The 25,140-nt window shown below is 32.9% G+C and overlaps 1 protein-coding gene across 1 annotated transcript; it reads left to right on the top strand.

The window, feature by feature from the left end:
• Nucleotides 1–976: 976 nt before the first annotated feature.
• On the top strand, nucleotides 977–4,305 carry LOC108462224 (probable metal-nicotianamine transporter YSL7). The gene is made up of 6 exons (XM_017762200.2): nucleotides 977–1,506; nucleotides 1,814–1,977; nucleotides 2,101–2,198; nucleotides 2,349–2,483; nucleotides 2,654–2,843; nucleotides 2,930–4,305. Exons 1-6 carry the CDS (start codon nucleotides 1,110–1,112, stop codon nucleotides 4,046–4,048), a joined length of 2,103 nt encoding a protein of 700 aa, XP_017617689.1. The 5' UTR covers nucleotides 977–1,109; the 3' UTR covers nucleotides 4,049–4,305.
• The last annotated feature ends 20,835 nt before the right edge of the window (nucleotides 4,306–25,140 follow it).

Genomic DNA, 25,140 nt, shown 5'->3' with positions numbered 1-25,140 from the left:
TTCCTTCATTAGGTTTTTATCCCACAAGTTTTTTCCTAATAAGGTTTTAACGAGGCACATTATCTACCAATGGAATCCAAAAGGGAGTGTTTTGAATATCTTATTAAGTGAATGTCCATCATGATCAAGATTAAGTTTTAATGTACTTTAAATTCTAATAGTTATTAAAATTACATCTCTACTTCTTTTATACTTCTTATGTCTATAAATAAAGACTCTAATCAAGCATTGTAATTATCCTTTTTGATCAATAAAGTTATTATCGGTTACTCTTATATTTTCTTTATTCTCCGGGAATAACCTAATAAGCTACAGCTAAGGAAAATCCAAAATCGCTTACTTATTGAGGATTAAGTAGCACAATCACAGATAAATACAACACAATCCAATCAATTATTTACATCCCATTTTGAGTTTCTTATAAAATTAAACTTTTCATTTAGATGTATAATGCTGGATAATCGAAAAACGTATAAATCTTATCGTAAATTATTGAAGATATTTACTACAAATAAAAATAATTTATTTTAACGACTGATTACATTGGCCAAGGCTTGAAGTCTGGATTTTTATGTCAAAATACAACAACTTCAAATTTGTAATGTTGGGAGCTAATAAAATTATACGATTATATTTTGCTTTCCCAAAATTTATAATTTAAATTAGCATCCCAATCTAATTTTTTTAGTTCATGTGAATCCTTTAATAATCAACAATTTTGTTAAATAATATCATTAATTTATAGAAGTGTAGCAAAAAATCCTAAAAGTAAAATATATGAATTAAATCCTAAATTTTAGGATAGTAAAAGGACTAAAAAATAAATTGACCAATCAGCTATGCACGCATAAACGTCATTAAAGTCCTGATTGAATCCCGATTCTTTGAGATTCACTTCCAATTGGTCGTAGTTAATGCCACCCTGTAACTGTTACCACTATAAAACCTCTCAGCCCTCGGATTTATCTCTGTTATTCCACTCGCACATTAGCTGTATTTTCCAAATATTCCGTAGGGTATTTAAAGCCTTGGGATCTCCTCTGATTCCAATGTTCTCTTCATAAAAATCGAGCATTCAAAGGGGGACATACCGAGACTGCGAGTGAGAGATGGTGAGATCAATAGATAACTACAATGATGATCATCAAGAAGGGTGGGAAACAGAAGCCCTTGATAATGGTGATCAGCAATCGACGGATAAAGTATTGGTGGAGGCAGCTTTCAAAGGGACGCCGGTTCCGCCATGGAACAAGCAGATAACAGTGAGGGCCGTGGTGACTAGCCTTGTTTTGAGCTTGGTATTCAACTTCATTGTCTGCAAGCTTAATCTAACCACCGGTGTTATACCGTCTCTCAACGTCGCCGCTGGTTTGTTGGGATTCGCCGTCGTCAAAACTTGGACCACCGTTCTCGAGAAGCTTGGACTCTTGAAACAACCTTTCACGAGGCAAGAGAATACCGTCATCCAAACATGTGTCGTCGCCTCATCGGGCATTGCCTTCAGCAGTACGTATTCAAACCCAGACGACACTTATTTCTGTTTGCTGTTTTATATATTTATAAATTTTCGAGGGGAGTTGGATTCGGAGATAGTCTGCCAAGTAGGATTGTCCTTCGTCGGTAGCTCTAGTCATAGCATTTTCACGCCCTCTACCCTATATGCTATAGGGCACGGGCTCAAGTCTAATCATTCGTAATACTCATGGATTGCCATATGAGATGCATCCATTGATTCTCCACGAAACAATTTATAAATCTCTCTCGAAAGAGTAATTTGTGTATATTATATGTTTGTGTTTGATAAATTTTATAGGTGGCACTGCAAGTTACTTGTTGGGGATGAGCCCGCTTGTAGCAGGTCAAGGAGACAGTGGGAATACGCCAGAAAATGTAAAGAGACTATCACTTGGGTGGATGATAGGGTTTCTCTTTATCGTCAGCTTTGTTGGCTTGTTTTCTATTGTGACCCTCAGAAAGGTTATTTCCTTCACTTTCTTTTAGGCCTTAAAATTTTGTTATGAATTTGAAAACATGATCAGATTAATCTCAATTCCAATTCAATTTGATCATTATAACTTAACAATGCTAAACTGTTTCCAGATAATGATCTTGAAATATAAGTTAACATATCCTAGCGGGACAGCGACTGCATACCTCATCAACAGTTTTCACACACCCAAAGGTGCCAAGTTGGCCAAGTGAGTAGAATTTGTTCACACCTCTATAAATTTACACTATTTACTTAGGCTTGAGATGCATAGTTTTATCATTGCATGCAAACTGCTTCTTGCTTTTTGTCCCAAATCTTGTTTCATTGTTTCTCTTTGATTATTAATTGGCTTTTGTAGGAAACAAGTTGCTGTTCTCTTCAAAAGCTTTGCCGTCAGCTTTGTATGGGCGTTTTTCCAATGGTTTTACACTGCTGTTGATGGCTGCGGGTTTTCGAACTTCCCCACCTTCGGTCTCCAAGCATACGACAAGAAGTATACGTCTTTCTTTGAAACTCTATATTCGTGTCAACAGAACATTTCGAGTTGTTATTGGTTAATTACTGAAGCGGAAAAAACATATGATAGTCTCTTATTTACGTAAATATTTGATATTTGATGACTACTAAGTGGATTTATTACATGATAATTTGATTGTCTTAAAGGTTCTACTTTGATTTCTCATCAACATATATTGGTGTGGGGATGATTTGCCCTTACATGGTGAATGTGTCTATGCTTTTGGGAGCCATCTTTTCATGGGGAATCTTGTGGCCAATTATTGAGGGCAAGAAAGGTGTGTGGTATAGGGCTGAGCTTAGTCCAACCAGTCTCCATGGCTTGCAAGGATACAAAGTATATTTATTTGCTTCTTTTTTCTTGGATCTATCACAATAACCCCATTGTTATTAATAATTGTGCATATTTAATAACCTTGCCAGGTTTTTATTGCTATTTCCATGATGCTTGGTGATGGGCTATATCATGTTCTCTTCATGCTAATCAAGACCATACACAGCCTCATAGTTAAAAACTCCGGTAAGAAGGACTCGTCTGTTGTTGCCCCCGGTGCTTCGGCTCTTGATTCAGAGACTGCAGATTACGATGAAATTAGACGAACTGAGTTCTTCATGAAAGATCAGATTCCGAATAAGGTAGCCTTGTCGGGCTATGTTGTCCTGGCGATCATATCCGTCATTGTTGTTCCTTTCATCTTCCACCAACTAAAGTGGTACCACATTCTCGTTGCTTATGCCATTGCACCCATATTGGCTTTTTGCAACGCCTACGGTTGCGGTCTCACCGACTGGTCTCTAGCCTCCAACTACGGGAAATTAGCCATCATCATTTTCAGCTCGTGGGTTGGACTCAATAACGGTGGTGTCGTTGCTGGTCTAGCATCTTGCGGTGTGATGATGAGCATCGTTTCCACAGCCTCCGATCTCATGCAGGACTTCAAAACGGGATACCTCACTCTGTCATCTCCCCGCTCCATGTTTTTCGCCCAAGTAATAGGGACCGCCATTGGCTGCATCATGTCACCATTGGTCTTTTGGTTCTTCTACAAGGCTTACCCTATAGGTGACCCCAATGGCACGTACCCTGCACCCTACGGTCTCTTATACCGCGGAATCGCACTTCTCGGCGTCGAAGGCATCTCTTCACTCCCCAAAAACTGCCTCAACCTTGTCATCGTGTTCTTCCTCATTGCATTCGCCATAAACTTGATTAAAGAGCTGTTGCAGCGATACGAGACGAAGTTAGGGCTTCATCGGTTCGTCCCTAGTCCAATGTGCATGGCCATCCCATTTTACCTAGGTGGATTCTTTGGAATTGACATGTGTGTAGGGAGTTTGATTCTCTTCTTGTGGGAGAGGAGGAACAAGCAGCAGGCCACTGACTTTGCACCAGCCGTGGCATCGGGACTCATCTGCGGTGACTCGTTGTGGGGTGTACCGGCAGCTATTCTTTCCCTTCTTAATGTCAACCCTCCTCTTTGCATGAAGTTTCTCTCGGCCGCCGTAAATGCCAAGGTCGACAGCTTCTTGGAAGGAAACTAAGTTCCCATATTTTCTAATATATTGCTATGATCCACACAAATTAATGTAATGTACATTTGGCAGTAGCTATATTCTAGCAGGTCAGGATTTTTTAGGATTTTATCATAAGGTTCGTAAAACATACACTTTGAAAATTTGGATTTTGAGGTTGTGGGCATGGGTTTTTCTTTTTCTTTTTTTGGTTGGGGATTTATAGCTTGTGCTTATTATTTTAAGTATATGGTTAATATATGGTTTATCTTCTTCCGATTGTTGAAGCTTTTTTTCTTCTTGCAATCTTAAAAGTTATATCAATAATGTGTCATTGCATTTTGGTATAATTTTCATTTTTTTGAAATCGTAAGATTATTTTTATTTAATTATTTATTCATATTTAATAAATATTCTCTCTGTTTTATTAAATTTTTCTAATTTAATTTTAATAGTAAAATAATTTCAATTATACTCTTATTTAAAAATCTTAGGTGAAAATATGCTTTTTATTATTTTTTACCTTGAGATTTACTCAAAATATAAAAATTATATCGTTCAATTTTTTATTTAAAATATCAGTTTACTATTTTAATATTTTTGTCAAAATTTATTAATTGGACATGTTCATTAAATTATCTTTTATAACTTGACATATGATTGATAAAAATAAACATTTTAAGGGCCAGTATGACATTGTTGTTATGGTTGAGAAGTGTTTTTGAAAACTACGATTTAAAAAGTGCTTTTGAAAAATATTGTTTGAAACTGCTATGAAAAAGAAGTATGGGTAAAAAGTGTAGTTTGTTAATTTAAGGTGTTTGGTATTCTGTAAAAATGATGAGAAGTTAAATATTCATTTTAGACTTAGAAATTAAAAATTAAATTATATAATATAATATATATTAAATCTTTTAATAATTAATAAATTATTTGTAAATTTAATTATACATGAAATATTTTAAATATAATAATAAATAATATTTAAATAATTTAATATAATGATACTTAAATAAAAATATATTTTAAATAGTTAATACAAATAACAATATTTTAATGGCTTAATGATAAATTTGGCCACTAATGTTCGCATGTTTTGTGAAAATGACCGTAATTGTATTTTTGAGCCGTTTTAAGTCATCAATCTTTATTCTCTTTTTTCAATCTCCTTTTCTAATAGATTTAATGAATAAATTTAATATTTCAATATTTGTTTTCTTTCAAAAGGTTTCAATATTTCATACATTTTACTGAGAAGTTTTTTTTTGAGTTAATTTTTTAGATAATTACGCTTATTTTATTTAAATTAAGATTTTTTAATTTAATGTATTTTATTTATTTATTTTTTCCACATGTAATTATCTTATTAGGTTATCTAAGTAATTAATTATATCTCATTAAAAATATTCCACAAATGAAATTTCACATCATTATTGTTAACTTTTTAGTGGTATTTTCATTAAATTTATTAGAAATAACAGATTAAAAATAATAATAAATGTTGATGGCCAAAAAGGCTCAAAAATACAATTAGAGTTATTTTGACAAAACATGCAAATCTTAAAGGCCAAATTTATCATGAAGCTTATTTTAATAATTTATACTTCAAAACGCAAAAATCAAAAGCACCTAAACCCAACTTTTGTGTTTGGATGGAAAAATGTCCCAAATGTGTATTCCCAAACGCACCTTAAGTTGACAAATTTTGGTGAAAACTACCAACAACATAATATTGATTTGACTAAGATTTTGGATTAACAACATATTTTAAAATTTTTAAGGAAATTGTTTTTAAGTATATTTTAATAAATTTTAATTAATTAAAATATTTAAAACAATTGTGGTCAAATTTAAAATTTAGGTTTAATGCATAATTTGGTACCTGGGTTTGGCTTCCTAATATGGTATTGCGTATTTTTGGGTCTAATTGAAACATGTATTTAACAAAAATTTGGTACTTGAGATAACAATGTTAACTTTTTAGTGTTCAATTTAAGTTTTAGAGGCGATTTGATGAAAATTCATAATTAGCTAATAATATTAGCAATTAACTTTCATCAAATCAACTCAAAAGCATAATTAAATCACATTCATAGACTATATTTAACAATTGAAAGCAAAATTAAGTAAACTCACAATTAACACTAAATTTATTTTATTAATAAAATTATGATAAATTCAAACTTAATAATATTAATAACTAACTTTTATCAAATCAACATTAAAATCTAAACTAAACACCGACAATAACATTTTTACTTTTAGGTAGCACAATATATAATTTTATTAAATACAAACACTAATTTAAACCAAAAATAACATAAGTATTACATTAAAAAATGTCAAACTCGAGTATTTCAAGAAATTGATTGGGAGAATAAGTTTAACATTTTTAAAAATAATTTCACTGCTGAATTGATTTACTATCTTGAGTCAAATATCCAAATTCTATTAATTCTATTATTTTCTTTTAATGTACTCTAATAAATGAAATTTACCATTTATCAAATATTATTTTTTTCTTTTTTTGGTGGAAAACATAAAAATAGAATTACATCAAGTTGAATTGAACAAAAACATTATTAGCCTTATCTTGCCGAAGGAGCTTTAAGATTTTAATTGGGGCGCTATCATGAACTTGAAGACTTGATTTTCCCGCTAGACTTAGTTTCGCCAAACAATCTGCAACTTTGTTAAAATCTCAAGGGACATATAGGATGTGCCATTGCCCTTATGTTTCCATAATTCTTTGAACTCTCGTGAGTACAATAATACCAGAATCTGTCATCAAATTTTCTTGTAGGGCCTTGGAAACCTCCAAATTATCCATCTGAATCGTGGCTCTTTTAAATCATTTACTGAACATCATAAGTAAACCATCCAAGATTCCCTATAGTTCTGCTTTGAAGACTGAACATAGTCCCAAGAAATAATTAAACTCCAAGATCCAATTCCCCTGTTGATCATGTAAAACACTCTCAGCAGAAGCACTTCCATCGCTACTGACAACTACACCATCAGTGAACAAATTGACCCACGTATTGATCAATGGGTATCTGAGAAGCAATACTTTGAGGGGAGGGTTGATTGCTTCTATGACTGAGATCAAACTACTGCACCAAACTAATGGAAGCCTTAATAGTCTCAATAGTAGTCCAAGTGATGTCTTCAAAGATGAATAGATTCCTGTTTTTCCAAATACGCCAAGCAATTAGACGAAGAGACAAAATCAAATTACCTCTCGTTCAGACAGTCGCACATGAGAGACAAGATTAGGCCTAAAAGAAACATTAATTAATTATGCTTTGGGTTAATTGCATTAATATATAAAATACAAGTATTCATTTTTATTAAAACATACGATTCTATCAAAATTAATCTACAATTTTGAAAGTATCATTTTATTAAATTAATTTTAATTTATTTTACTTTTAACTATCTATATTATTATTTAAGTATTTTTCTGAGTTTACGTCACGTTCAAGCAGATCACCAACTTGATTAAGAAATTACGGATAGAGGTGAACAAAATCCGATTCGATTTGAAAACTTGATAAAAAAATTCAAATTTTGAATTAAATAGTTCGAGTTATTCGGATCAATTCGAATTAAAAATCAATCTTTCTTTTTAACTTGAATATTAATTACACAATTCGAGTTAACCGAAAATCCGAATAAAAAAAAGGGCAAAACTACGTCATTTTGATAAATGTTTATATTTTCTAAAGTTAAAAGTCAAAACCATTAAGTTAAAACTATTTTGTTTTGATAAATGTTTACCCATTAATTTAAAAGACAACCATTATATTGTTTATGTAGTTAAATAATCTTGTACTTTGTTTACTAGTTAAATAATCGGTCCATTTAAACGTAGCATTGAGTATAAATAATAGGATTCATTAACTCGACTTGATTTGACTCGAAGTTTTTTTACTCGATTCGATTTGATTAGAAAAATTTCAAATTGAGTTCGGTTGTTAAAATAGGATAGTCTGGAAATTTTTTGACTCGGCTCGATTGAATACTCACCCCTAATTACGGATATGCCTTTCTGTAATTAAAATAGGTTATACTATTTGAGGGTATTTTAGCTTTTTTTAATAAAAACTAATTCAAATATACATACAGTGAGATTTGAACCAGCACCAATTGGATTAATATTTCTTGTTTAAAAATGTCATGTGCTATTTAATAGAATTAATATTTTTATGATTTTACAAGTAAAATATTTTATTTGGAGTTGAAAAAAATTCATATAATTTTTAAAACTAAATACAAACTCTTGTTAAAATTTAGCATTGCTTATTTTATTGCTTATTTTTTAATAATACAAAAATTAATTTAATTAATTTAATATTGGAAGGATTAGTTTGATTTAATCCATATATTATATGTGTAAATATTGAGAATTAGAAAAAGAGATTAAATTGATACAATGTGCAAACATTGAGTTATAGCTATAATAAGAGGGAGTGAATAAACTGAATAACTTGGGAACTCGAGAGTTGAAATAGAACCAAGAATGAACTCGACTTATTGATCGTTAAGAGTAACAGACATGTAACAGTCTGGTTTTGACCCTAGTCGGAATAGTGGTTCCGGAACCACAAATTCGAGTCCGAAAAATATTTTAAAATTATTTTTTGTGTCTGTGATATGTGAATTTATGTCTGTGAAATTTCTGTGATTTAATTTGTCTGTTTCTATGCTTAATTATGAAAAAGGATTAAATCGCGTAACGTGTAAAAGTTGTCTGCTGTTTGTTAAAAGTGCCTATTTGTTTTGGATCATTAAAGGTAAGGTCCTTATGATGAAATAAATCCAATTATATGATAGTGGAATAAATGGTTTGGAATAATGGTTAATATGGTTATTTTAAAGGGTGGTTAGGTAAATGGTTTATTAATGTATATTATAATAAAACCAAAGCATAAAACATTTCTATTATGCTTCATCTTTAACGAAAATTAGAAGAAAAAGGAAGCCATTGAAGCTTCAAGGTATTCGACCATTGCATGAGTGAATAGGTTAGTCTGTTTTGTTCGGTTTTTATGATTTTTACGTTTCTGTGATCGTTGCTTTGTGTTCTTCAAAACCCATGTTTGAATTTCTGTTTCTGTTAAAGATTTCATGAAATGCTATTGTTGATATCATGAGTTTTGTGATGTTTTTGGATGAATTATAAAGGCTTGGTAGATGATTTATAAGTTTTGTCTTTGATTTTTGATAAAATAGAGCTATTTGGGCTAATTTGTGAAAATGAGATTTTGAAGGACTAAATTGTGAATTAAATATGTTATTTGGGCTGGTATGGAAGCCATGTATATTCGTCCAAGCTATAGTCTTAGTGAATTTTGCATATTTGTGATTTTGTGAAAAATGGATTAAATTGTCAAAATGTGAAAATGTAAGGGCTAAAATGAAAAATGCCTAAATATGTGTTCATTTATTATTTTGAGTGAAATGAATGATTGAATGGTTGAATTTGAATTGTATTAGATCAAGAACAAAGAAAATCATACTTAGATCGAGGGAAGTCCAAAATAGTTGAATAATCGACTCGTTCCGTCCGAAATCCATACTAGGTAAGTCAAATTACAATCACGTGTTAAACTGATTAAATTCTGCATATACAAAATTTAATTTGTATTGGATGGCCTTCAGAGCCTGATGAATACCTTTTGAGAAAATACTGTTAATATGTTGGTATCCGAAAAGCTTTGTATGCTTCTAAAGGAACATTGACATCTATCTGAGATATCGTGTAAGACCGTGTCTGGGACACAGGCCTCGATTGATATTTACGTATAAGACCATGTCTGGGACATCGGCATCGTATCTGATTTCGTGTAAGACCACATGCAGGACAGAGGCATCGATATTAAATTACATGTAAGACCACGTTAGGGACATCGACATTGTGCTTGTTTGTAAGTATCGGTATCGTATCTGAACTGTCTGATGATAGAGTACGAAATATGAGAATGATTATATGAAATGTATAACCTATACAGGTACGTTTGTATTGTATTAAATTTTTGAATATAAAAGACTCTGTCTCTGTGAAATATGTATGGAATTTGGAAATGAGGCACGACATATAAGCAAACAAAGGAGCATGGTTAAGTTTATGAATTATTCTATGAATTATGAATCTTTATGGTTGAATTGTACTTATAAGCTTTAGTAGTTAGACCAATTGTATTTGGCTTACTAAGCTCCTTGTATCTTACTCTGTGTGATTTTTGTCTGTTTTACAGTTATCGTAGCTACTAAAGGCTCGAGGATATTCAAGGATCGTCACTACACTATCGAACTCATTTTGGTACTTTTGAAAGTGTAAATTTTAAAGTATGGCATGTGTAAGCTAGAATGTCTAAGTATGTAAGTTTTGAATTGTATATATGTTAGGCAAGTTGGCTAACAAATGATAAGTTTGTGCATGGTTTTGGTGTATGTTTGTAATGTGCTATGTTCTAATGTGATTTTGTTATTTTGAGCATAGAATTGGTTGAAAATTTTGGTATGGTTGTTGTATATTATTGCTTGTAGGATTGAACCCAAAAAGGGGTGGCAAAATTGGCTTAAACCAAGCCTGCTTTGTACCACACGGTCAAAGGCCAAGAGCGTGCTTTGTGGCCGCGTTTGTTTGGTAGTAACCTCTTAAAAATCACACGGCTTTGACACACAGGCGTCATATGGCTGTGGGCATAAGTCAATAGCTAGCCAAGTATCACACGGCCATAGCACATGGGCGTGTCTATTGGCCGTGGGTGAAAGTCAGTATGTGTAATATCCCGAAAATTTTTACAGTAAAATATTATTCGTGATATAGTAAAATAAGGAAATAAAGTGACAAAAAGGGAAATTTTGAGTTATGACAATATTGGGAAGTATATTATGGTATATTAATTCAAGAAAGGACTAAATTGTAAAAGTGAGAAAAGTTTTGTTGCACAAGAGTAAATACTCAAAATTTGAGGGTTAAAGTGTAAATAGGAAAATTTTGAAGGACCAATAGTGTAAATATTTTAAGGGTGGAATGATCTAGAAACTAAGGAAAATTGATGAATTAGGACCAAATTAAATAGATGAAGAACTATGAGGGACTAAATAGCAATTTTACCAAATTAAATGATGACTCAAAGATGGAATTTTAAAAGATAATGAAGGGCAAAATGGTCAATTGGAAGAGAGAGAAATCTAGAAAATAATAATGATGCTAGAGATATTTTGATATTTTATAATTATTTAATTAGATAAATATTATTTTATTAATATTTTAATAAGATATTTTTTTATTATTTTATTATTATTTTATTAGTATATAAAGAAAGAAATATGAGAAATTCTCATCCATATTTCCCATGCACTAACGTGAGAGAAAGAGAGAAAGAAAGAAAATTTTACTTTCTTTACAATTTGGTCCTTTTACCAAAAATTCACCATTTTCACCCAAAAATCAAAAGAATTTCCATAGCTACCAAGAGAGAAAAATGTTAAGGAGACTATGGGAAGTTAGAATATCAAGTTGGATTCAAGAAATGGAAGCTGAAGGAGAGAGAAAATCAAGATGAAGATTGAAATCAATAGAACAAGGTAAGAACATCATGATTTCAATATATTTTTAAGTTTGATATTATTGAAAAAGCATGGGATTAATGTTAATGTAGAGTTTCCTTACATGTGGTCCTATGTTCTTGATATGTTAGTGAAGAGAAAACAAGAGAAAGTGGTGAGAAATAGTGTAGAGAAAGAAAATAAGTGTGTTATAAAATATGGTAAATAATATCTTGTACTAAAACAGTTTTCGACAGCAGCAGTAGTCTAACTTTGAAAAATCATCAAAAATTTTAGAAATATAATTATAGGATGAATAAAATATGAAATTAAATCTTATTAAGTCTAGTTTCTTATAGAATAAATTATGTAAGCAATGGAATTGTAAATAATGAGATATGATGAATTTTGTGAGACAAGGTCAGAATGATTTCGGGTTCCCCTGATCTGACTTTGTAAAATCATAAAAAAATTGGATAAAATAATTAGGGGCTTAAATTTATATTTTTAGAATCCTTAATGAGTTTATTTTCAATAGAAACAAACGGGAACATCATTCGAATTCTGTACGAGGAGATAATTAATTTTTAGTGAAGAAGGGCCAAAACTGTTAGACAGCAGAACAGGGGTAACTTTAAAGAATAAACTGTACTTATTGGCTAAACTAAAAATTTTGAAAATTTTATGGTAAGAAGATATATAAGTCTAGTTTCAGGGAAAATTAGCGGATCTTAATTTTAAGTTCTATAGATCCAGATATAAATAATTTAGTGACTATGACGCAGATAGACAGCTTGAATATTCATAAAAGTAAATAATAAAAATTATGGATAATGTTACTTACAAGTGTGTTATCTACATTAAGGATGTGGAATGGAGAGGAGGAGGAGGAAAAATATGTATGAATATTCATCTAGCATGCCTAATTTTCTTATTTTAGGCTCAGGAACTAAATTGAATAAAAGTAAAACTTTATGGGCAATTTTGTAAAAATTTCAAAAATGACCAAATTGTATGAAATGGATTAATTTTATTATTTAAATTAAAAATTTGAATGAAATTATTAATTTAGTTCAAGATTGGGGGAAAACATGTTTTAGGGATTAAATTGAAAAGTGTTGAAATTATGGAAAATTCTGATATTTTATAGAATTCATGGATTGTTATCAATATGTATGAGAATAATATCTGGAAATAAGGATTAAGTTGCAAGAATTTTATTTTCCTGACCCTAAGGATGAAATCGTCATTAATTAAAAGTTTAGGGGTAAAATCGTAATTTTTCCTAGAGCATTAATTAAATGCATTAGAATATGAAATGAATGAAAATGATGATCAAATTTATTTATAAAGATCCAGATGACTCAAATATGAGACTTGACCGTGGAAAAGAAAAGATATCGGATTAATGAAATTATAAACACAAACAAGCAATTAGGTAAGTTCGTGTAACTTGAATTATATTCTTAAATGCTTGAAATGTATGTTATTGATGTGAATATGATTTGAATGTTCATTGTATGAAAATTAATGAAACATTGATATATTTGATAAAATGGGAAGAAATTCTGGTTGAATAAAAAGAAAATTCGATGGATCTCTAAAAATGAATTGACGGTAAAAAGGATCTAGCCCGGACAGGTGATCCTATTCTGATATAGCCCTCCCGAAGAATACGCGTAAAATGGATTTAGCCCGGACGGGTAATCCGAATTAGGGTCTGAATTTAACCTGGACTGGTAATTCAGATCCAAGCTCATTAGAGTAATTGTCGTTGCAGGAGATTTAGCCTGGACTGGTAATCCCGACAATACTCTATAAGTTTATATTACAGGGGATTTAGCCTGGACTGGTAATCCCACTGTAAGGATGAGGTTCGCGGGAGTGTGCTCTCTAATATGAAATGTGTAAGACCATGGTTGAAAGATACCATGGCAACGTGATATGAAATGAATAAGACCATGGTTGAAAGATACCATGGCAACCTGATATGAAATGTGTAAGACCATGGTTGAAAGATACCATGGCAACCTGACATGAAATGTGTAAGACCATGGTTGAAAGATGCCATGGCAACCTGATATGAAATGTGTAAGACTATGGTTAAAAGATACCATGGCAACGTGATATGAAATGAATAAGACCATGGTTGAAAGATACCATGGCAACGTGACATGAAAAGAATAAGACCATGGTTGAAAGATACCATGGCAACATGACAGAAAATGAGTAAGACCATAGTTGAAAGACACTATGGCATCATGTCAAAGATAAATAAGACCGTGGATGGGAGATGCTATGACATCTATTGAACAATTGATATTCAGGTAATACGTACCAGATGACGAATGGTTATATGAAATGGTTGTGTGAAATGTTTATAAGAACTGGTCATATGGAAATATATGTACAAAATAGTTGTATGAAATAATTATAAAGATAGATAAACGAAATAAGTATAAGTACATGGAATATAATCTATGTTAAGTTTGATATAAACTATTATGGAATAAATATATATAAAATATATGGAAATGATGGAGCATGAAATATTGATATAATGAAATGAATGATATATGCTTATGAAGAAACGGTAAGAGCATGATATGTTTCATGACATGTACATATATGATTATCTTTGATATGTTGATACAAGGAAATTAAATAAGTTGAGACTATTATTAAACTCAAGTGCGATATGTAAAGAAAATAAGTATATCAATGTTGAATTTAGATGAAATATGTGCAAGTATACTAACAATGATGTTGTTTGACGCTTAGACAAGTGCCAAATTATTGATTGAATGGTAACATGTTTAATTATAAGGAGCATTGAAATAGTAAGTACTTAGATGAAAATAAAATTTAAGATTTTGTGAAATTTTTTTATAATCCTGATTTAATTCCGGTTGGTTTCTAATGTGTGTTTGGGACTTCGAGGGCCCAATAGAGAAACGTTATGATTATTTTCAAAATATGAATAATAAATGACTCAGAATTATCTGAAAATGTTCAGTAAACTCCGGTAATGCCTCGTACCCTATTCTGGAAATGGATACGGGTAGGGGGTGTTACAGTATGCTTGCTCTATTTTGGCACGGCTGGTTCACATGGGTGTGTTCGATACCCCTGTAAGGCACACGGCCTGGTTGCACGGGTGTGTGACCTTAACAGAATTGAATTTTTTTTAATTACGTTCTGGAAATTCTAAATGTATTCGGTTTAGCTTCGACCTTTCTTAAATGTATGTTTTAGGTCTCGTAGACCATCTTAATGAATGAATTGTTGATGAATGCCTCTGTATTAATGATATTTAATATCTGTTATTCTGTATTGTTCTGTAATTTTCTGTTCATTCGGTAATGCCCTTACCTATTTCTGCGACGGTTACGGGATAGGGGTGTTACATTTTATTAGTATCAGAGCTATGGTTTAGTCGGTTCTAGGACTGCCATAGCATATGTGAGTCTAGTTATACATGTCATAAATCTGAAACTATGATAGTGTGATGTATCCTGACATTGAAATGTGATTTTTATATAGTAATGAATCCCAATAGAGCAGTAGCTGATGATGTTGAAAGTAATGCGCCTACCCCCGCGCAAGGGACAGTGCAAGATGATTCACAACCGGCTATAAATAGTCGTGATAGCAAGGCTAAGTAAGCCTTCTATCAGATGATGAACGATTGGTTCACTCAGTATATTAAAACCAGTCCAGCTGTACAACAACCTCCACCCTCGGTTAATTCTCCTCAAACCCCCGTTATGCCCTCTGTGAATCCGGTTCAGTTAAGTAGACCGCCGGTTGATAAGATTAGAAAGTTTGGGGCTAAAGAGTTCTGAGCTACAACGAACGATGATACTGAAACAGCCGAATTCTAGTTAGAGAATACAATATGAGTGTTTGATGAAATGTCTCTGAATCTTGAGGAGTGTGTAAAATGTGTTGTTTCCCTCCTGAGAGATATGACTTACCATTGGTGGAAAACTTTAATGTTTGTGGTTCCAAGCAAACGGGTTACTTGGGCTTTCTTCCAAGCTAAATTTCGGAAGAAATACATTAGTCAGAGATTCATTGATAAAAAACATAAAGAGTTTCTCGAGGTTAAATAAGGTCGTATGTCTGTTACTGAATACAAACGTGAATTTGTGAGATTGAGCCAGTATGCTCGGGAATGTGTATCGAATGAAGAAATAATGTGCAAAAGGTTTGAATATGGACTAAACGAAGATATTCGACTGTTAGTGGGGATTTTAGAGATTAAAGAAATGGTAGTACTCGTTGAGCGAGCTTGTAAAGCCGAAGAATTAAGTAAAGAAAAAAGAAAAGCTAATTTTGAAGCTAAAGATGTTAGAAAGAGATCTTCGGGTAGAGCATTTCAATCTGATTCAAAGAAATTTCGAGATGATTAAAACTGTTCAAAGACTAATGTAAGATATTCGAACCGAAATCGAGCTAGATTACACTCGAATTTCAGAGTTCCTGTTACTTTTGTTGCAAGTGTTGGAAATGTCTGATCTGAGGAACCTGAATGTAAACACTGTGGTAAAAGACATTCGGGAAATTGTAGATTGAATGATCGAGCCTGTTTTCGATGTGGATATCTGGATCATTTTGTAAAAGATTGTTCTGAACCTGCTGAGTAAGAAAATGTACAGAATCCGAGACCGAGTAACATCTCAGTTAGAGGAAGACCTTCCAGAAATTTGAGAAATGCAAGTGGTGGTCAAAGAGCTACTGGGGATACTGCTGTTAGATCTGAAGCCAGAGCACCTGCCAGAGCCTATGCTATCGAGCTCGTGAGGAAGCTTCGTCACCAGACGTGATTACTGGTACTTTTACTCTTTATGATACTTCTGTGATTGCATTGATAGACCCTGGATCAACGCATTCTTATATCTGTATGAATTTAGTACATAGTAAGACTTTTCCTGTAAAGTCTACTGAATTCGTAATTAAAGTATCGAACCCCTTAGGAAAAAGTGATTTGGTTGATAAAGTCTGCAAGAATTACCCATTATTGATTTGAGATATCTTTTTTCCTGCTGATCTGATGCTTTTGCCTTTCGACGAATTTGATATAATTCTGGGAATGGACTGGTTAACTTTGCACAATGCTATTGTAAATTGCAAACGAAAAGTCATTGATTTAAGGTGTAAGAACGATGAGATAATTCGAATTGAGTCTAGTGATCTGAATGGGCTACCAGCTGTGATATCTGCAATGAAAGCACAAAAATATATAAAGAAAGGTTGTGAAGCCTACTTAGCTTATGTGTTAGATTCAAAAGTGAATGATAAGAAAGTTGAATCAGTGCCTATTGTCTGTAATTTTTCTGATGTGTTTCTTGAAGAACTACCTGGTTTGCCTCCGATTCGAAAAGTTAAGTTTGGCATTGAATTAGTACCTAGTACTACTCCAATTTCAATAGCTCCGTATAGAATAGCTCCGACCGAGTTGAAAGAATTAAAATCTCAGTTGCAAGAATTGACTGATCGAGGATTTACTAGACCGAGCTTTTCACCATGGAGTGCTCCTGTTCTGTTTGTGAAAAAGAAAGATTGCACAATGAGAATGTGTATTGATTACTATCAACTTAATAAAGTGACTGTAAAGAACAAATACCCTTTACCTAGAATTGATGACTTATTCGATCAGTTGAAAGGTGCTACTGTGTTTTCTAAGATAGATCTGAGATTGGGTTACTACCAGTTACGAGTAAAGGATTCTGATATTTCGAAAAATGCTTTTAGAACCAGATACGGGCATTATGAATTTTTAGTTATGCCTTTTAGATTAACGAATGCACCTGCTATCTTTATGGATTTGATGAATAGAATATTCAAGCTGTATTTATATCAATTTGTTGTAATATTCATTGATGACATATTGATTTTTCACGTGATGAATCTGAACATGCCAAGCATTTGAGAATAGTGCTAAAAACTCTTCGAGTTAAACAGTTGTATGCGAAATTCAGTAAATATGAATTCTGGTTGCGAGAAGTTGGATTTCTGGGCCATATTGTATCAGTCTCCGGAATCTGAGTTGATCCGAGTAAAATTTTAGCTATTCTGGATTGGAAACCTCCGAGGAATGTTTCTGAAGTCCGCAGTTTTCTGGAACTTGCTGGTTACTACAGACGATTTGTAAAAGATTTCTCTTTGATAGTAACTCCGTTGACAAAGTTACTTCAAAAAGATGTAAAATTTGAATGGTGTGAAAAGTGTCAGAAAAGTTTTGATTGGTTAAAAACTCTGTTAACTGAAGCTCCCGTACTTGTGCAACCTGAATCAGGTAAAGAATTCATTGTTTATAGTGATGCTTCGTTGAACAGGTTCGGTTGTGTTTTAATGCAAGAAGGAAAAGTTGTAGCATATGCCTCGACACAACTGAAGTAGCATGAACAGAATTATCCGACCCACGACCTCGAGTTACCTGCTATTGTGTTTGTTTTGAAGATCTAGCGTCACTATCTGTTTGGTGAGAAATGTCACGTGTTTTCTGATCATAAAAGTCTGAAGTACTTAATGACTCAAAAAGACTTGAATCTGCGACAGAGAAGATGGTTAAAACTGTTAAAAGATTACGAACTTGTGATTGATTATCACCCGGGAAAAGCAAATGTTGTTGCTGATGCTTTGAGTCGAAAATCGTTATTTGCTTTGAGTGCGATGAATGCTCATTTAATTCTGTCTGATGATGGTTCAGTTTTAGCTGAATTAAAAGCGAGACATTTGTTCTTACAATGGATTTGCGAGGCTCAGAAGAGGGACAATGAAATTATAGTTAAACGAACTCAGTGTAATTCTAATTCTGAATTCCAAATAGATGTTGATGACTGTCTGAGATTCAGAAATAGACTTTGTGTTCCGAGAAATCCAGAGTTGATTCAAATGATTTTGAGTGAAGCTCACAGTAATAGATTTTTTGTACATCCGAGAAGTACGAAAATGTATAATGATCTGAAGAAGCAATATTGGTGGTTCGGAATAAAAAGAGATATATCTGATTTTGTTTCTAAATGTTTAATCTGTTAGTAAGTTAAAGCTGAACACCAAGTGCCATCTGGGTTATTACAACCAATTATGATACCGGAATGGAAATAGGATCGAGTGACCATGAATTTTGTTTCAGGTTTACCCCTGTCTCTGAGAAAGAAAGATTCGATCTGGGTTGTAATTGACAGATTAACGAAGTCAGCTTATTTTATTCCAGTACGATCTGATTTCTCACTCGATAAATTGGCTGAGTTATATATTTCTGATATTGTGAGATTGCATGGTGTGCCACTATCGATAGTGTCAGATAGAGACCCGAGATTTATATCGCGATTTTGGAAGAAGTTGCAAGATGCTCTGGGTACTAAATTGCATTTTAACACTGCTTTTCATCTGCAAACTGATGGTCAATTTGAACAGATTATTCAGATACTCGAGGATATGTTGAGATGTTACATTCTTGAGTTTGGAGGTGCGTGGGAACAATATCTAACTTTGATTGAATTTGCTTATAATAATAGCTTTCAATCGAGCATTAAAATGGCACCGTACGAAGCCTTATATGGTAGAAAGTGTAGAACTCCGTTATACTGGATTGAACTCAGTGAGAATAAGATTTACAGTATTGATCTGATAAAAGAAACAGAACAGAAAGTGAAAGTAATCCGATATAGTTGAAAGTTGCCTCTGATCATCAGAAATCTTATGCGGATTTAAAACGAAAAGATATCGAATTTAAGATCGGTGATTAAGTGTTTCTGAAAGTATCTCCGTGGAAGAAACTGTTTCGATTTGGCAAAAAGGGCAAGTTGAGTCTGAGGTTTATCAGACCATATGAAATCATCGAACGAATTGGGCTGGTTGCTTATAGGTTAAGGCTACCATCTGAGTTAGAAAAGATTCATAATGTGTTTCACGTATCAATGCTTTGACGATACAGATCTGATCCTTCGCATGTAATTTCACCGTCTGAGATTGAAATTCAGTGTGATATGACTTACGAAGAAAAGCCGATCCGTATTTTAGCTCGTGAGGTTAAAGAGTTGCGAAATAAGAAAATTCCATTAGTTAAAGTGATGAGGCATCGACACGATGTTGAAGAGGCCACGTGGGAGTCTGAAGATGCTATGAAACAACAATATCCGAATCTGTTTAATGGTAAGGTTTTCGGGGACGAAAATCTCTAAGGGGGGAGAATTGTAACAATCTGGTTTTGACCCTAGTCGGAAAAGTGATTTCGGGACCACAAATTCAAGTCTGAAAAATATTTTAATATTATTTTCTATGTCTATGATATGTGAATTTATGTCTGTGAAGTTTCTGTGATTTAATTTGTCTGTTTCTTTGCTTAATTATGAAAAAGGATTAAATCGCGTAAAGTGTAAAAGTTGTCTGTTGTTTATTAAAAGTGCCTATTTGTTTTGGCTCATTAAAGGTAAGGTCCTTATGATGAAATAAATCCAATTATATGATAGTGGAATATAGGGGTGTGCAAAATTTGGGTAAAACCGAAATAATTCAGTTGGGGGTCGATTAAATTTTTTTTAAATTTTCGGTTAACGGTTAATTCGGTTCGAAACTTGTAACCGAAAAATTCAGTTAACCGAAAAAAATTAATAAAAAATTATAATATATAAATAGCCCACTATTCACTCAAACCCAATCCAACATAAACTCAAATACCCAATCTAATATAGATTAACCCAAGTACCTAACCCAACCCAATTACCCAATCCAATCATAAAAATTACAAATAATTCAATAAATAAAAATAAAAATCTAAAACTAAAAATAAAAAACATATAATTTTATACAAATAATTCGGTTAATTCAGTTAATTCGATTAATTTGGATAATTAGGTAATTCAGTTAATTCGATTAATTCGGTTAATCTTATACTTTTTTTAACAAAAAATTAAAAAACATATAATTTTCGGTTAATTCGGTTAACCACCAAATTAATCGAAAAATTTTCAGTTCGGTTAATTTTTTTGAAAAAATTTCAGTTCGGTTAACGGTTAAAAATTTTGAAAGGTCGGTTAATTCTGTTAATGTTATTTCGGGTCGGTTAACCGATTGAACACCCCTAGTGGAATATATGGTTTGGCATAATGGTTAATATGGTTATTTTAAAGGGTGGTTAGGTAAATGGTTTATTAATGTATATTATAATAAAACCAAAGCATAAAACATTTCCATTATGCTTTATCTTTACCGAAAATTAGAAGAAAAAGGAAGCCATTGAAGTTTCAAGATATTCGACCATTGCATGAGTGAATAGGTTAATCTATTTTGTTCGGTTTTTGATGATTTTTACGTTTCTGTGATCGTTGCTTTGTGTTCTTCAAAACCCATGTCTGAATTTCTGTTTATGTTAAAGATTTCATGAAATGCCATTGTTGATATCATGAGTTTTGTGATGTTTTTGGATGAATTATAAAGGTTTGGTAGATGATTTATAAGTTTTGTCTTTGAATTTTGATGAAATAGAGCTATTTGGGCTAATTTGTGAAAATAAGGTTTTGAAGGACTAAATTGTAAATTAAATATGTTATTTGGGCTGGTATGAAAGCCATGTATATTCTTCCAAGCTATAGTCTTGGCGAATTTTGCATATTTGTGATTTTGTGAAAAATAGATTAAATTGTCAAAGTGTGAAAATGTAAGGGCTAAAATGAAAAGTGCGCTAAATATGTGTTCATGGATTATTTTGAGTGAAATGAATGATTGAATGGTTGAATTTGAATTGTATTAGATCAAGAATAAAGAAAATCGGACTTAGATCGAGGGAAGTCCAAAATAGTTGAATAGTCGACTCATTCCATCCGAAATCCATACGAGGTAAGTCAAATTACAATTACGTGTTAAACTGATTAAATTCTGCATATACAAAATTTAATTTGTATTGGATGGCCTTGAGAGCTTGATGAATACCTTTTGAGTAAATTCTGTTAATATGTTGGTATTTGAAAAGCTCTGTATGCTTCTAAAGGAACGTTGACATCTATCTGAGATATCGTGTAAGACCGTGTCTGGGACACAGGCCTCGATTGATATTTACGTATAAGACCATGTCTGGGACATCGGTATCGTATCTGATTTCGTGTAAGACCCTGTCTGGGACAAAGGCATCGATATTGAATTACATGTAAGACCACGTTAGGAATGTCGACATTGTACTTGTTTGTGAGTATCGGTATCGTATCTGAACTGTCTGATGATAGAGTACGAAATATGAGAATGATTATATGAAATGTATAACCTATATAGGTGCGTTTGTATTGTATTAAATTTCTGAATATAAAAGACTCTGTCTCTGTGAAATATGTATGGAATTTGGAAATGAGGCACGACATATAAGTAAACAAAGGAGCATGGTTAAGTTTATGAATTATTCTATGAAATAGTTATGAATCTTTATGGTTGAATTGTACTTATAAGCTTTAGTAGTTAGACCAATTGTATTTGGCTTACTAAGCTCCTTGTAGCTTACTCTGTGTGATTTCTGTCTGTTTTACAGTTATCATAGCTACCAAAGGCTCGGGGATATTCATGGATCATCACCATACTACTGAACTCATTTTGGTACTTTTGAAAGTGTAAATTTTAAAGTATGGCATGTATAGGCTAGAATGTCTAAGTATGTAAGTTTTAAATTGTATATATGTTAGGCAATGGAAGTTGGCTAACAAAAGATAAGTGTGTGCATGGTTTTGGTGTATGTTTCTAATGTGCTATGTTCTAATGTGATTTTGTCATTTTGAGCATAGAATTGGTTGAAAATTTTGGTATGATTGTTGTATATTATTACTTGTAGGATTGTGTAACAGCCCGATTTTGGGCCTAGTCGGAACAGTGATTTCGGGACCACTATTCCGAGGCCAGAGAAAATTATTTTAGTATTATTTTATGTGTTATAATATAATTTTATAAGTGCATGTAAATTTTGGTAAGTTAATTTTAGTGATTTCTAGTCCAATTTCGAAAAAGGACTAAATCGCGAAAAAGGTAAAAGTTGTGTTTTGATGCCTAAGGTGTTAAATTGCTTTGTGTCTTAAATTGGGGGACTTTAAAGTGAAATTAAACCCCTAAATGAAGCATGACCGAGGGGACAAAAATTATTGAAAAGTCAAAATTAGGTGAAGTTGGTCACCAATTTTGACTAGTTTTATTATTAACAAATCAAAAAGAAAAAGTTATCATTTTTCTTTTCTCTTCCACTGAAATGTGCAGCAAAGAAAGGGGTTTTGAAGCTTTGAAATATCAGCCACTTACATCCCTTGCTAATGTTGAAAATCGAGATTTGGACTTAGAACGGCAATAAATCGATTAAGGGATGATGATGTCCTTTTCACCTTGTCGTATCGAGGGTTGCCAAGTTAGCTCGGGTTGGAGGCCATCAAAGATACCATCACACTGTCGATTTAACACTATTGGTGTAAGTAAATCCTAGTGTTTCGAGTCTATGGCATATATAGGGTTTTAATGTTGAGTATGTGATATTATAATTTAGCCAAAGGTGTTGGCTTGTATTGATAAAGTGTTGTAGCCATGTGAATTGGCCTATGTTGGCTAATGATGTTGTGGGCCTAAATGTTTATTCATATATATGTATGATACTATCTCTTGTGATGTGGCTTATAGCATGTATGCCTAGAGATTGAAATGAGATTCATTGATGAGTTAGTAACTGATGCAAGATTAGGTGATTGGTAAATAGTTAATAATGCCTCATGAATGGTTTGTGGAAATAATTATGTATGCTTAGTGATGGACATGAGGTTTGTGATGTAATGATAGTTATGACTAGTATGTGGTAATGATGTGAGCAAATTGTATGATATTTATTGCATAAGAAAATGACTTGAGCATAACATGTTTGTAGATGTTTAAGAGCTCATTTATGCCATGTTGTATGCTATTGGATAAGTATGTGTGCACATGTTGTGAGGGTGACAAATGGCTTGGAAAATAGCCTTGTAATTGTCCACACGGGTAGATACATGGGCGTGTGTCTAGACCGTGTGTGACATACGGTCTGCCCTCATGGGCGTGTTGTCCAACCGTGTGTCTCCTGCACCTAAGTTTTTCAAGTCAGTATGCATGGTAGTAGTACACGGGCAAGAGACACGGCCATGTGTCTCAGCCGTGTGAAGGACACGGTCATAGGACACAGGCGTGTGCCTTGGTCGTGTGGTTTTGGCAGAATGTCCAGGTTTTTGGACACGGGTTCGGGACACAGGCGTGTCCCTAGCACACAGGCGTGTGAAGCCTTGATGCAAGAGATTTTCTAAGTTTTTTAGGAGTTCTCGATTGGGTCTCGAACCACCCCGGATGTATGTTTTGGGCCTCCTAAGCCCATATATGGGACAGATTGCATATGAAAAGAAAGTTTTTAAATTGTTCAAAATTTTACGGCTCGGTTTTTGTGTGATTGATTGAGTTTAAGTCAGGTAACACCTTGAACCCTGTCCCAGCGTCGGATATGGGAGAGAGGTGTTATAGATTGAACCCAAAAAAGGGTGGCAAAATTGGCTTAAACCAAGCCTGCTTTGTACCACACGGTTAGAGGCCACGGGCGTGCTTTGTGGCCGTGTTTGTTTAACAGTAACCTTTTAAAAATCACACGGCTTTGACACAGGGGCGTGTCATATGGCCGTGGGCGTAAGTCAATAGCTAGCCAAGTATCACACGGCCATAGCACACGGGCGTGTCTATTGGCCGTGGGTGAAAGTCAGTATGCCTACTCTGTTTTGGCTGGGTGTGTTTGATGCCCGTGTAAGGCACACGGCCTGGTTGCACGGGCGTGTGACCTTAACAGAATTGAAATTTTTTTTTTGATTAAGTTCTGAAAATTCTAAATGTATTCGGTTTAGTTCCGACCTTTCTTAAATGTATGTTTTAGGTCTCGTAGACCATCTTAATGAATGAATTGTTGATGAATGCCTCTGTATTAATGATATTTAATATCTATTATTCTATATTGTTCTGTAATGTTCTGTTCATCCGGTAATGCCCTTACCTATTCCGGCGATGGTTACGGAATAGGGGTGTTACAGGACATATTGATAAAAAAAAGTTATTAGAGTGTTGTCACTTTATCCATTTATAATGTCGTCCTGTATTTATCTCAATTGAAAAAAAAAATGAAAACAAGATACCAAAAGACCCAAATTTTAAAAATAACAATTAAATTCCTCAAAAATAAAAAAATCATTTCATTAATTCAACCAAATTTCAATTCTAACAACTTCAAATTAAAAAAAAAGTTTGAATTTGTTTCATCAATGACACTAACAAAAGAAAAAAAGAATTAATTGTTATTTAGAAATATCAAGTTGTTAATCATTTAAAATATATATAGATATATATAAGTAATGTATTAAATTATAAATAGAATATTTTAATAAAATAATTTTATTTCTAATTTGCACCTTATACATTGAATTATATTTTCATGTGAAAATAGAATAAAATTAACTCGATCTGTAAATATTGAAAATTAAATTTGCTATTATATTATATTTAAAAGTTGTTCCATTATTTTTGTTAACTAT

The sequence above is a fragment of the Gossypium arboreum genome, chromosome 13 (genome assembly GCF_025698485.1).
Source record: "Gossypium arboreum isolate Shixiya-1 chromosome 13, ASM2569848v2, whole genome shotgun sequence".
NCBI classification, from domain to species: Eukaryota; Viridiplantae; Streptophyta; class Magnoliopsida; order Malvales; family Malvaceae; genus Gossypium; species Gossypium arboreum.
Note: the sequence above shows the minus strand (reverse complement) of the source record. Positions and strands in the feature narration are given on the sequence as shown.

Excerpts from the sequence above, each read along its gene's own strand:
- LOC108462224 (XM_017762200.2), top strand. The coding sequence starts at position 1,110 with ATGGTGAGATCAATAGATAACTACAATGATGATCATCAAGAAGGGTGG. Across the intron at positions 1,507-1,813 it reads ATCGGGCATTGCCTTCAGCA|GTGGCACTGCAAGTTACTTG; the intron begins GTACGTATTCAA and ends TAAATTTTATAG. Across the intron at positions 1,978-2,100 it reads CTATTGTGACCCTCAGAAAG|ATAATGATCTTGAAATATAA; the intron begins GTTATTTCCTTC and ends AACTGTTTCCAG.